The sequence below is a fragment of the Rhizophagus irregularis genome, chromosome 20, assembly GCF_026210795.1.
Source record: "Rhizophagus irregularis chromosome 20, complete sequence".
Lineage (NCBI taxonomy): Eukaryota > Fungi > Glomeromycota > Glomeromycetes > Glomerales > Glomeraceae > Rhizophagus > Rhizophagus irregularis.
In genome coordinates, this window is record NC_089448.1 from 508,371 (window position 1) to 523,668 (window position 15,298).

The 15,298-nt window shown below is 29.8% G+C and overlaps 1 protein-coding gene across 1 annotated transcript; it reads right to left on the bottom strand.

The window, feature by feature from the left end:
* Window positions 1–1,782: 1,782 nt before the first annotated feature.
* OCT59_012748 (uncharacterized protein) lies at window positions 1,783–2,805 on the bottom strand (the record flags this gene model as incomplete). Its single annotated transcript, XM_066140336.1, has 3 exons — window positions 1,783–2,019; window positions 2,097–2,504; window positions 2,779–2,805. 3 exons carry the CDS (start codon window positions 2,803–2,805, stop codon window positions 1,783–1,785), a joined length of 672 nt encoding a protein of 223 aa, XP_066001221.1.
* Window positions 2,806–15,298: the final 12,493 nt, after the last annotated feature.

Sequence of the window (15,298 nt, forward strand, 5' to 3'; positions counted from 1 at the left end):
CTATTCCCTTTAGCTAAATACTTATCTATATTGTCTCCACTAATTGGTACTTCATATTGAATCATTCTTCCATTATCTAATCTATGTTCTATAATATTACTATTAAAAGCGTAATTATACCTCAAAGCTTCGTCATAAAAATTAGCACTGATACCCTCATAATAATATGTATTTTTCTGTAATCTCTTTGAATGGTGTTATTTATTCCATCTATTTGGTGAAAGCAAAAAGGTACTATCTATACGTTCTATAATTAAACATTTACTTTGAACTTTCTTTTTGAACACTTCAGCATTTAAGGTTCCCAATTCACAGCCTTCGCATTTTCTTAATATAATATTTTTCTCAAAATCATCTGTTAATGTTTCAAAGTGATTAAAGTATATTATCTTGTTATCCACATTTGTTTTAATTACTCTACCAAAGACTGTACGATTCTGAAATTTCCCCCTAGTCAATCGTGAAACAATTGTCGCGCCTTTTTCAGGTAAAATTGTAGCTGGTAAAAGAATTGTCCCTTTTAAATTATATATTTCATCTAAAGCTAACATATTATCATGAATTTGTGTTTTAATCTTGAAACTAATCTTAGAGCAAGAAAGATCTATTATTATCCTTTCGTAAGATTTTCTATGTTCTTGTGACATGCGTTTTGTACTAATTAGTTTTGTATATCTTTTTAGTTCCATTTCCTCAATCGATAGCAAATAGTTTTTATCCAATGTTGTTATTTGATCTACAAAGATTAAATTATTTTCCTGTAACATATTAAAGTTCTTAATATATATATTGTCTGAAATAACATCCCGTAAAGGAGTTGGACCATTCTCCATATTATATTCTATTAGCAATCCAGCATTTTTTGCTATACTGAATTTATTTTCTATCATTAGTTTAATATTATTTAAAATGAAATGATATTTGAATCCAACATTTTTAATTTTCCTAATCTTTTGAATTAATTTATAGTCAATAACGTATAATGGATGATTTTCTAATAGTAACTGTTGTTGTATATTTAAAAATCTTATCTCCATAATTCTTCCTAAAATTCCCGTGTCGTTTATCTGTAGAATAAAATTTGTAATTTTGGCTTGACGTTGGTTGGCAATAAAGTTATTTAAGTTATAAATCCAATTTGTTTCTAAAATCGCGTTAGGTGCAGTACGAGCAAATTTTAATTTATTCTTAAAAAAAGATCTAAATTTAGCCATCAGACTATCTAAAATATTTTCTTCTATAACGTAGAGTTGACTTCTATATTCAATTATAGGAATTATCAACATATTGAAAAGATATATCATCATTTTATCAGTAATTCCTTTTCTACAAGAAATATTTTTAATAATTGCTGAGATCTCGTCTTTAAGTTGTTGTATTATATGGCTGTTATTATTAAATGCATTTATCCATACTCCCAAAAAGCGTGAGCTTCTGTTGCGATGCGTTGGTTTAACTTCTATGATGTCTTTTCCAAATTTAATTTTAACTACATCAGCAAATTAATTAAACATAAATCAACGCAATGCTGTAAAGCTGTAAATATAATTTTGATAAACATTGCAATGATCATTGCATTACATCGCATTGTACATATAATTTCGATAAACATTGCAATGATCATTGCATTACATCACGCTGTAAATTAATTAATTAAATATTGCAATGATCAACTCCATTTATTTGAATTGTTCAATACGTTGTAATTATCTTCATTTATTTGAGTTGTTCAATACATTGTAATTATAAAAATAGTGCAATTTATAAACTAGCTATTTTATACTAAAATATAAACACATTTATAAAGTATTCATTAGACCTACCAAATCGTGGAATAACGTGAACAGGCTCAACAATAGAATCAATCGATACAATAGTATACATTGGAATAATTTTTACAAGTGGGCAATCGTATTTAAATAATTTATGTGGATTATTGTTTTTAAAGTCATACCACTGGATCAAACCTAAATATTGCTCCTCATGACCTGGAATTTTTAGACCGAATAACATTAAAAGCTTAAAAAAAATTATATTAATAAAAATAAATTAATTAAATTTTTTTTTTTAATACTAAATAATTATCTTCAATTTACCTTTGCAAAACACATTCCATTGAATGTATTATAATCTTCTGCTTCTTCTTCGTTCATGTTGATCACTATATCACTAAATACAGGTGTACCAAAATATTCACTTTTAGCTCGTATAATATCAACTTGTCCAATTGTTGCGTTTGTATACCATTTAATAAGAGTTTCTTCAATATCTTCATTAGTGACATTTTCAATGAGATCAAAATATTCATTTAAGGAATTAATTAATACATCAAATGCTTTTTCAGCTTCTGGTGCTAAATGATGTGTAATTTTATATGTATTAACAAATTCATAAAAATTTGACAACGTAAAACTGCCTTCAATATTTCTTAGTGTTAAAGTTTGACGTTTTCTTGTAGATGATGTTGTTATTTTACGAAGATAATTGAGAATACTATCACGACGCTGTAAACGGTCGAATATCAAGCACGAAAAGATGATAAAATTCAATCACCAAATGTAATTATTAAATATTAAGAACGAACAAATTAATCGTGGATTGGCGTAGATGGATAAATAATTAGCCGAAAAGGATAAACATTTAGGAAGAGTAATGATCTACATGATGTAATATTTATTGAATGATTGACAAGGAACCAATAGGATAAATAGAGTCGATCAATTGTGGCTTAGCAATCTTTAACAATAAGAACGATAAGAAAGAATAATTATAAGCCACAAAAGATAGATTATAAGCAAAACACATAAAGCGAATTAAAAGAACATATAAAATAATGTCAGGAAGATTAAAGAACACAAAATAATGTAAAAGATAATATAAAAAGATAGTATAAAGATGGAACGTAAAAGATAATATATTAAAAAGAACATATATAAAAAGATAGCATATTAAAAGATAGCATATTAAAAGATAGCGTATTTAAAATATAGATAGTATATTAGAAAGATAGTTCAAAGATAATATGTAAAAAGAACATAAAAGATAGTATATAGATAGAATAGAAAGTAGCATAAAAATTGTATATATAGAGAGCGGAATTCAAGGTAATTCCTTAGTTCTCATCCACAGAACTCAATAAAAATATAAGTTTTATTTTTTAATTATTTGTTAGTAAAGTTTAATGTTAATTAAAGGTAATAGGTTCGCCCTAAACTTTAATTAATGTTTGCTTAATTAATTTTAATTGAATAAATGGAAACTTTAAGATGAATTAAATATACACTTTTGGAAAGTAATAATTCGTAGCGAGAGCTATCGAAGTTTGAAATTAAAGGTAAAAGTGGATATAATTTGGGGAAAATTTAGAGAAGTTAAATTTTATTTTATATCGTTCGACGTTTTATATTACTAACGCTATTTATTTTGTGAACCAAGAATGTTGTTGTTATATGTTGTTGTATGTTGTTCGTTGATTATGTTGTTTGATTATGTTGTTGATTACTTGCTTGTTCGTTTAATTGTTCGTTCGTTCGTTTATTCGTTCGTTCGTTTATTCGTTCGTTCGTTTATTCGTTCGTTCGACCATGGGAATGCCCGTTCGATGTGGCAACTCTGTAAATTGATGACAGAGGGAATTGGGGGATCTCATATGGTGCATGCTCGCAAGAAAGGAAATGATCATCATCACATGATTATTGTTATAATGAATATGAAAATTTAATTTCGTTAGTAAGTCACTGATAGGTATTATTAATCAATATTTTATTTTAGAATTTATTTTTAGATTTCAGGTTTTAACGAGTTCAAAAGGAACCAATAAATCAATAAGGATTTAATTGAGTTAAAAACTTGAAAAGGCGAAAGATTGGAGTTTGTTGTTGTGCAAGTAATCACTTAATTGATAGAAAGCACAAGAATATTTCTTTTGGGAATAAAGTACCTGAGAAATTTCATAAGGAGATGGGGAAGTGAAAGATGAATTTTGGAATAAAGATTAATAATGGGAGAACACCAATGTATTATCTGGGGTTCATCTGTGTGGTATGGGTTACCTCTGAGTTTGAATTTTGGATAAATGCTCGAAATTGGAAAATTTTTATTCTTCGACATTAAAGATTATAACGTATGGGTTACGTCAAATCTGGATACCCAGCTCAATAATGCGCAAATTGCTTTGGGGACGGGGAATGAAAATTGAAAAGACACCTACTATCAAGAAACATTGAAAGAATAAAATGGGACAAACCTGTAAACTATCATGCTTTTACCCAATGGGAAAAAGATAGAGATAAGCCCAGTATAGGTCCACCAATTTGAGGAAAGATAAGTTGGTTTAGATGAGTTTTATGGATAGCTGATGACTTTTGAAACTGGATTTTGGAAGGTTAGATTCACCCGTTAAGAGACGAGTCAGCCAACGAAAGAAGAAAAAGACGGATGCGTTGTATTGTTACAGGTCCTAGGCTACATTTCAGATGAAGGTTCCTGGTGTAGTGTCCTAGTTCACGCTCTCATTACAATGTTCCGTTAAAAGAAGATAAAATAGAAGGATATTTACACATTAACGAGCCGTATAATGAACATTACGTGCAGTATTTAATAATGGAGTAAAATCCGAAAAGAAGGACGTTTATTTAAAAGAAGGACATTTATTTAAAAGAAGAACATTTATTTGAAAAAGAATATTTATCTGAAAAAGAACCTTTATTTGAAAAGAAGGACATTTAGCTGAAAAGAATGACATTTTGCGTATTATAGATTAATTTATATGATATAGAATATATAGTAAGAAGGATTTATGTGGACGATAAGAAAGATTGGAAATCCGCAAACCTTAAAAGTTATGAGAATTTTGGAGTTTGTGATATGTGATATGTGAAATTATGAATCACAGTGATAGGAGATAAATTTTAGAATGTGATATGTGAGATTATGGATCTTGGTGACAAAAGATAAACTTTATGGCGCAGTAGAAACTTCCGCAGCCTGAGGAGATCGTGGACTTAGAATAATTTTTGAAATTTTGAGGCGCAGCAAAAATTAATAATAGAATATGGAGTAGTAAATATATAAAACTGAAAGATGGAATTTAAAGATTGAAAGGAGCAATCTATTTAAAGATAAAAGAATGTTTAGAAGATTGAAAATAGAAACATAGAAGATTGAAAATAGAAACAATGAGAGTGAAATATATATATAAAAGGAGGTGAAATTTTAGTTAAGATTCTGGATGAACGATTACAACGATGGAATGGTACGAAACTTGGAGGGTTGATTATGAAAATCACAAATTGAGACATGACGAAAATATCGGAAATGTAGATATAGATGAATTAAGAGGAGAAAATATAACATGTGAAATATGTTATCCAATAAGAGATACACCAGAAGTTTTCAAGAAATTTTGGAAAATATTGCAAAAATTTGAATATACGATAAAAGATTATAACACAGAAACTATAAGAGCGTTATTAAATTTATTAAGTATAGAAAGTGAAGAAAGAAATAATTATACAAAGGGAAGGACTAGAGATGCATTAGATGTAATGGTCGAATCGATAAGATACTTGAAACAACCAGTATTGAGAGAAAAATGATTAAAGATAATAATAATAGTGATCGTGAGAGATTGTATAGAAAATGATAAAGAAGATGAAACAATGGACAGATTGATAGGGAATGAAGAATTAATAAGATATGGTTATATTTTGGAAGATTGGGATGTGAATATAAGATTTAGGGAATTTTATGAATGGTATAAAGAAGCTATAACAGATTTTGTAGAATGTAAAGATAGCACTACTAGAAGATACAAAAATATATTATATGAAGAGGCTGAATTAAAAGAAGATGAGTCAACAGAAAAGATAGAAGAGTTCAAACGAAAGATTAGATTAATGTTGCACACGATGCACATAAAAGTTCGTGAACATGGTTGGGGAATTAGCAAAGAAATAGTTGAAAAAGTTTATGATAAGATAAGGGGGTTTGAGCAATTAAATATAGATGAAACAGATAGTGATGACACACCAAGAAGCTATACTATAACAGAAACAGACGATGGGGAAGAAGAAAATTTACCAATTAACAAAAATGAAGAAATGTCAGATGAGGAATCTGATGAATCTAATGAATCTAATAATGTTGAAGAAACAGAAACAACAAAGATATTCGAAGAAATAATTAGAATGGATTTGAAAAGAATGGGTTATAATGTAGAGATAACGGAAATTGAAAGAATAAGAAAATTTGGAGTAACTGCAAAGATAATAATAACATATGAATTTATGAAGAGATATTTAATGATATGGAATCTTGAAGATGAAGAATTAGATGAGCAAATATTACAATGGAGAGTTGAAAACACAAAAGAATGCGAAAGATGTGAAACCGAAAGATTAAAGAAAGAATTTGAAATCGGAAAAGAAATTTGCATGGAATGCAAAGAAGATGTTGAAAAAGAAAATCCAACAGATGATGAAGAGGAAATGGAAGAGGATATAAAAGGACCCGAAATTGGCTCAAGTAAAAAACCAAAAAGTAAAGAGAAAAATAAAAAATTAAAGGAAGTACCTATAATACCAATAATACCAGCACCACCAATAAAACCAAAGATAACAATGGCAGCATCAAGAGATGAACTCAGAGCGGATCTAAGAGCACTAATGAATACTATGTATAATCATGATATTGGGCCAGATTGGAACAATTTAGCATTACCACCAGTAACATTGACAGGATTACAAGGAGAAGTTCAAGCGAATACTAATGCAATAGGAAATTTAAACGCAAATAGGGGAGCTATTGTGGAAATACCAGTATTTTATGGTACCAGTGGAGAAGATCCAGAAGAATGGGCAGATAAATTTGAGGAGACATTTACAGCGAATGGTTTAGGGAATGATGACGCACAGAGATTTAGATTAGCAAAAGCGAAATTAATGGGAGGAGCAGCAGATTGGTTAAAGACTGAAGGAGTAAATATTGTTGATTGGAATGTTAATGGAGATCATAATTTAAGATTAAGAGTAAGAATAATTGGAAAGTATGCAAGTGATGAAATTAAAGATAGATGGCTAGAACAATTAGAAAAGATTAGACAGGGAGACGAGAATGTAACTCAATACCTTACGAGATTTAAATATATGTTAAAGAGAGCGGGAGGTGATGCAGCAGTAGCAGCAAATCAGCAAAAGAGAATTTTTATTAGAGGATTAAAACCGGACTTTACTAAAGACGTAGTAATGGGAAATCCAGCAGATCTAAATGCAACATTTCAGATAGCAAAAAACGTAGAAAGAGGTTTAGAAGCATTAACAGATAAAGTACAACCAAAAGGAATTAATGATGAACAAAGAAGACAAGAACCTATTGTTCAAGGGAATGTAAGGAATAATAAAGGGGTAAGTGTAGATGAATTAGCAGACAGTTTTGCGAAGTTACAAATTAAGATGTTAGAAGATGAGAATGAAAGATTAAGAAATTTAGCGAGTCAGAGCTATAGGCGATTGCCACAAAGAAACCAACCAATGCAAAGAAACCAACCAATGCAAAGAAATCAACCAATTCAAAGAAATCAGTCATTCCAAAAAAGAGTACCGACATGCTATACATGTGGTAGAGCTGGTCATTATTCAAGAGAGTGTCCAGAGAAAAGAAGGAATGTAGGAGTGAATATGATGGACGAGTATTATGATCAAGAAGAATATGATTATAATGGATATGAAGATGAGGAACCACAATACGGTGAAATGTATTATACACAAGGTTATTACGATGATTATGAAGATAGGGAATTAAATTACCATAATGAATTATACGCGAAAGATAACGCAGTAAAAACAAGAAGACAAACGAGAAGGTCGAATCCAGTAGTGGGATATAAAAATAATAATGAAGAAGGAAATTTACAAAAAGAACTAAGAGAAGCGGGAAATAGAATGGATGATAGAGAAATACCAAGTGGAACAACAACACCAAGATATACGCCCGAAAGGACAGAACAAAATAATGTATACAAAGATAGTCAAAATTGGGATAATCCAATAGGACCAGAAGATTATAATTATGGTCGTCGACCCATGACAAAAGATGGAAGATTTTATAAACCAATGTTCACAAAAGAAGGCAAAGCATTTTACCCTGGAATGCGGCAAGACGAATTTGGAAATTGGGTTAGAACAAAGCCATCAGGGACAGGAAAGCCCAGAGAATATGGACCGAGATTAACTGATGGAATACCACCTTACGACATTGTGGGAGACGTGAAAAATTGTAGAGCGAATATAACATTTGGACAATTAACAAATGAGAATACTAAGTATCACAAGCAATTGAGAGAAGGAACATATAGACCAAGAAGTATAAACGAGAAAAATTGACTACACTCGGTGGGGACTATGAAAAATGAGGAAAAGAGAACTACAGCAATGAGAACGGAATTAGAAGTTGAAGATCAATTAGTGAATGTAATAATAGATACTGGAGCAGCAGTAAGTGTGATAACAGACAAATTAAGAAGAAGATTGAATATACCTATATTTGGAAAAAGTAAATTTAGATGTACAATAGCAAATGGACAAAAGATAGCGGCATTAGGAAAGGCAAATATAACTTTGAGATACAAAGATGAATTAGAAATACTAAAAGAGGTTGAAGTAATCGATTCAGAAGAAGAGGATCTAATTTTGGGAAATGACATATGGAAGTTGTATAATGCAAAAATAAATTTTGAAGATCATACCTTAAGAATAGAAGAACAGGGAGAAATAATAACGATTCCAGTAGGATATGAAAGAGAAGTAGCATATGAAAGTGAGGAGAGTGAGGATGATGAAGAATATGAAAGCAATGATGAAGGAGAGGTATTCAGAATGCACCAGAATTTTAAATAGAGAGTCTTGGCTCTGAAGAGAGAGAGACGGAAAAGATGCTCGAACCAAGTGAAAAATTTATGCAAAAACTAAGTATAGGGGAGGTAGAAGAACCAATTTGGGAAAATATGGTAAAATTACTATTAGAATATCAAGATATTTTGGAATACGACGAGGAAATAGAAGGAAGAACAAAAGCAGCGCAACATGAGATAAAAATAAAAGAGGGGTAGAACCAATAAAGCAAAGAAGATACAAAGAAACAGATGAAAAGGCAAAATTTATAAGTGAAGAAGTGGACAAATTGTTAAGACAGGGAAGGATAAGGAAATCAAAAAGTCCATGGAGTTCACCTGTTACATTAGCAGGAAAGAAAACGGGAAAATATAGATTCTGTATTGATTACAGAAAGTTAAACAAGATAACTATAATGGATAGTTTTCCTTTACCAAGAATGGATGAATTACTAGATAAATACAGGAAAGCAAAATGGTTTTCGAGTATAGATTTAGCGGCAGGATTTAATCAAGTAGAAATGAAAGAAGAAGACAAAGAAAAAACAGCATTTGTATGTTCAAAAGGATTATTTGAGTATAATGTAATGCCGTTCGGTTTAACGAATGCACCAGCAACATTTCAAAGATTAATGGATGAAATATTAGAAGAATACATAAACGATTTTGTAGTAGTATATATCGATGATATTATGATATATTCAGAAAATTTAAAAGACCATATGGAACATGTGGAAAAAGTATTAAAGAAGTTACAGGAGAATAATTTGATAATAAAATTAAAGAAATGTAGATTTTTGGAAAGAAACATAGAATTTTTAGGACATATCGTAGGAAATGATGGATTAAGGCCAGACGATAAAAAGATAGAAAAGATAAAAGAAATGAAGGCACCAACAACAGTGAAAGAAGTAAGATCATTTTTAGGACTTTGTTCATATTACAGAAAATTTGTGAAGAATTTTTCAAAGATAGCAAGACCAATAAGTGATTTGAGAAAGAAGGGAATACCTTTCATTTGGGGAAGAGAACAACAAGAAGCGTTTGAAAAATTGAAAGAAAAGTTAATACAATATCCAATATTGCGACATCCAGATTGGAAGAAAGAATTTTTATTAATAACAGATGCATCGGGAAAAGGATTAGGTGCAGTATTAAGTCAAAAAGATGAAAAAGGAAAAGAAGTAGTAATAGCATATGCAAGTAGAAGTTTATTACCAGCAGAAGAAAATTATCCGATAACAGAATTGGAATGTTTAGGAATAGTTTGGGGAATTCAACATTTTCATAAATATTTAATCGATAGAAAATTTAAAGTAATAACAGATCACAGTGCATTAAAAGGATTAATGAATGCAAAGATACCAAAAGGAAAAAGAGCAAGATGGGTGATGGAATTACAGCAATATAATTTTGAAGTAATACATAGGTCGGGAAAAGAAAATACGAACGCCGACGCATTAAGTAGGTTATTAAAGATAGTAGAGGATCAACCAGAAATAGTAATAATCGACAGAGTAGACGGATTAGGAAAAACAAGTATAGTACAAAATTTAATTAAAGAATGGGAAAAGCAAGGATTAAAAGTAAGATTCAACACTTATAAGAGAAGAAGAAAAGATAAAGATGAATTTTATGAATCAAAGATGGAGACAGAATGGAAATTCAGAAAAGAAGTAGTAGAACAAATAAACAGAAGAATGTTAGAATATGACGAAGATACAGATATAATAATTTTGGACAAATCACCATATTGTGAATATTATTATCAAAAGACGAAAAGTTTTGACAGAGGATTAATTACTCCACACGGAAATCATGAGATGGAGAAAGAAATATTCAGATTGAAAGAAACAATAGATAAATCAATAGTAATATTTTTAGAAAAAGATGGCGACGTATGTTGGAAAAATTACATTGGAAGAGAAACAAAGAAAACGGAAAAATCATCATATCCAACATTAAAGAAGGATGAATATTTGGACATGGTTAGAATGTTTGAAGAAAATCAGAGCGTGTACAAAGATACTAAAAGATACAGTCGAGTAAAAGTTAAAAATGACAATAGTAGTTGGAGAAAAGTATTTAAAGAGGTGGAGAAATGGAGAGGAGCACAGAACTAAAAATACAGAACACATAACGAAAATAACAAATTTAGAAGCGAAATCAATTAAAGAGGTATTATGGAAGAAAATAATTACAAGAGAATAATTGACAATATCGAAAAGGAGAATAAATATGAATTAAAAGAAGGAATTCTATATAGAGTAAAAGGACAAAACAAATTTAGAGTAATCAGGGATTATGAATACGAAGGATTGATGTACATGATGCATGATAACGAATTATCAGGACATTTTGGAGTAGAAGCGACATTAGATAGAATAAAAGAAAATTATTGGTGGAAAAATATGAAAGAAGATGTAGAAGAATATGTAAAAACGTGTTGGAATTGTCAAATGAGAAGAAAACCAAGAGGAAAGAACGAATTATTGCCGATAAAGATAAATGAACCATTCGAGATGATTGGAATAGATATAGTTGGACCATTAAAAGAGACAGAAAAGGGAAATAAGTATATTGTAGTAGCAATGGATTATTTCACAAAATGGCCTGAGGCCGCACCACTAAAAGAAGCTACAGCGAAAGAGGTAGTAGAATTTATTTGGAGGGATATAATTTGTAGACATGGGTGTCCAAAGAAAATAATTAGTGATAGAGGGACTCACTTTAACAATAGAATGATGGAAGAATTGGTAGAAAGGTGTGGAATAAATCATAGATTAAGTACACCATATAGGCCACAAACAAATGGTTTGGTCGAAAGATTCAATAAAACTTTATGCGAAGGATTAGCCAAATTAGGAGAAGAAAATTGGGATAAACATATACCATCTGTATTATTTGCATATAGAACAAAGAAGCAATCATTAACAAAGATTAAACCTTTTTATGCGACATACGGAAGGAGAGCAAAACTACCATTGGATAAAGACGAAAATAAAATAACATTAGCTGACAGAGTAAAAGTATTAATTGAAGAGCTACCGGTAATAAGAAGGAAAATAAAAGAAAATGTGAAAGAAGCTCAAGAAAAACAAAAACAACAACACGACAAAAGGGGAATTAGAAAACCTAAATTTGAAATAGGAGAAAAAGTATTATTATATGAAGCATGGAGAGAGAAACAATGGTCGGGAAAATTGCAGAACAAATGGAAAGGACCATATCTAATTCACGAAGAATTTGGAAATGGAGCGTATAAACTCAAAGAATTAGACGGAAGAATACTAAAAACACCACAAAATGGAGAATGGTTAAAGAAATTTTATGATCGAAGGGGATTTACACCAAAAATAGTAATTAAAGGAAAAGAGGTATTCAATAAGACCCGAGTTCGATTCGATTAAAATTATTATGGATAAGACACGAGTTCGATTCTATTAAAGTTATTTGTGAGGTCACAAATAGCGAAGAGGGGATAATGTAAACGGTCGAATATCAAGCACGAAAAGATGATAAAATTCAACCACCAAATGTAATTATTAAATATTAAGAATGAACAAATTAATCGTGGATTGGCGTAGATGGATAAATAATTAGCCGAAAAGGATAAACATTTAGGAAGAGTAATGATCTACATGATGTAATATTTATTGAATGATTGACAAGGAACCAATAGGATAAATAGAGTCGATCAATTGCGGCTTAGCAATCTTTAACAATAAGAACGATAAGAAAGAATAATTATAAGCCACAAAAGATAGATTATAAGCAAAACACATAAAGCGAATTAAAAGAACATATAAAATAATGTCAGGAAGATTAAAGAACACAAAATAATGTAAAAGATAATATAAAAAGATAGTATAAAGATGGAACGTAAAAGATAATATATTAAAAAGAACATATATAAAAAGATAGCATATTAAAAGATAGCATATTAAAAGATAGCGTATTTAAAATATAGATAGTATATTAGAAAGATAGTTCAAAGATAATATGTAAAAAGAACATAAAAGATAGTATATAGATAGAATAGAAAGTAGCATAAAAATTGTATATATAGAGAGCGGAATTCAAGGTAATTCCTTAGTTCTCATCCACAGAACTCAATAAAAATATAAGTTTTATTTTTTAATTATTTGTTAGTAAAGTTTAATGTTAATTAAAGGTAATAGGTTCGCCCTAAACTTTAATTAATATTTGCTTAATTAATTTTAATTGAATAAATGGAAATTTTAAGATGAATTAAATATACACTTTTGGAAAGTAATAATTCGTAGCGAGAGCTATCGAAGTTTGAAATTAAAGGTAAAAGTAGATATAATTTGGGGAAAATTTAGAGAAGTTAAATTTTATTTTATATCGTTCGACGTTTTATATTACTAACGCTATTTATTTTGTGAACCAAGAATGTTGTTGTTATATGTTGTTGTATGTTGTTCGTTGATTATGTTGTTTGATTATGTTGTTGATTACTTGCTTGTTCGTTTAATTGTTCGTTCGTTCGTTTATTCGTTCGTTCGTTTATTCGTTCGTTCGTTTATTCGTTCGTTCGACCATGGGAATGCCCGTTCGATGTGGCAACTCTGTAAATTGATGACAGAGGGAATTGGGGGATCTCAACGCACCTAAATGTAATATTTTTAGTTAAATAATATTGCTTTAATAAATACAATTGCAAAAAAATAACGTACCATATTAATTATTTGTGGAGTTACATTATTACGATTGGTCATTCTATATGGAATTTTTACACAAAATTTATGTAATAATTCATATGATTCGGTAGTGAAACCATTTATTGCACCATATTCTCGTATAGCATCAACAATATGAAAGTACCAATTGTGCAACTTTGGGTACTTCATTTCAGTATTTACAATTGGCATAAATAAAAAAATAAATTCTTTTGCCTAATTCATTATCATTTCCTAAAAATAATAAAATTGAATTATTAAGTACTATACAGTAAATTAAAAGGACTTATATTTAATTATAAAATTTACCTGAAATTTATTAAGTTCAAAATCGGTAAAAGAATCCTTTCGACTAAAGATATACATTTTATTCCATAAAACAAATAAATTTACAAGTTTCTTATCCTTTTGTTTTGCCTGATGTAAATTTAAACATGATGGCTTATATTTTGCGATAATTAAACCATCTACAACAAAAACAAGTTGCTTCATCATGTTTCGAAATTCTGAAGCAGTGAACCTTGCAATATTTCCAAGTCCATGTCTAAAAGATTTGAGTTCAGGAAAACGAGGAATTGTAGCTAAACGTTGGTTAAACTCATCAATACCCTCTTGTCCACAATATATTCGAATATAATCTTGAGCGAAATTGACTTGATAGTTAAAAAGTCCCAAATCGCAATGATGCATGCGATCAGGTACCGTCGCACTATAGATATTTAACATACTGTAGAATTATTGGAATTATATTAGATACATTATAATAATATGATACAAAATATTTACATGTATACTTACCGAAATTTCCAAAAAATATTTTGAATTGGATGGATAGAGTATTCATGACTGAGATTTTGATTTAAAATAAATTGCATATTTTCAGGAGTTCGTAATTCTATTTCATTTTGGGACAAAGTAGTATTGTTCAATTCATCAATAGTTATAGTGCATATATGACAAGGACGTTTACATCGAGAAGAATTATAAGTCAATGTCAGTGATGCATCTTCAGGCAAATCTCCAATAAATTCAGAAAGAAATGGAAAACTCCAGATTATTTGATTATCAGTAACAATATTCAAGCCATTGTTCTCTAGCTTTTCATATATTGGTTGTGTCATAATATCAAAACAATGTTGATATAACATTCTTTTTGCCGGTATAAAACTTTTTTTATTGTTTTTATTATTATGTAAGGGATTTAATTTAGGTAAAAATCCTAGTAAAACTTTAGCGTCACATTTGTTTCTACGCCAAATAGGAATATTACCCAATGAGAGATAAACTGGGTGTTTCGAGCTTTTTCCAAGGTGATCTAATATAGTGGCATCTGAATACAAAATTATAGATAAGATTTTTTTAATCCACCTCCAATTGAATTATGCGCACGTTCCCACCACAACCCTGTCCACTGTTCTCCATATACACGTTCACGTTGGCCATCTTTATTGATAATATACTCTGGTAAAAAATCCCATTGACAAGATTTTAATATATCAGGATTAGACAAGAGTTCTTTGACAGCATCAAAGATTGGGCGATGGTAAAGATAATATTCTTCATCATCGTACTCTAAGACTTTTATTTTATGGTATAATAAATAATCAACGTATATTGAATTAACAAATTCACGTCCTTGTGTTGTATTTCTTGGTAGAATAACATTTTCTCGAAGATGGTGCTTTTGGAACCATTTTAAAACATCATT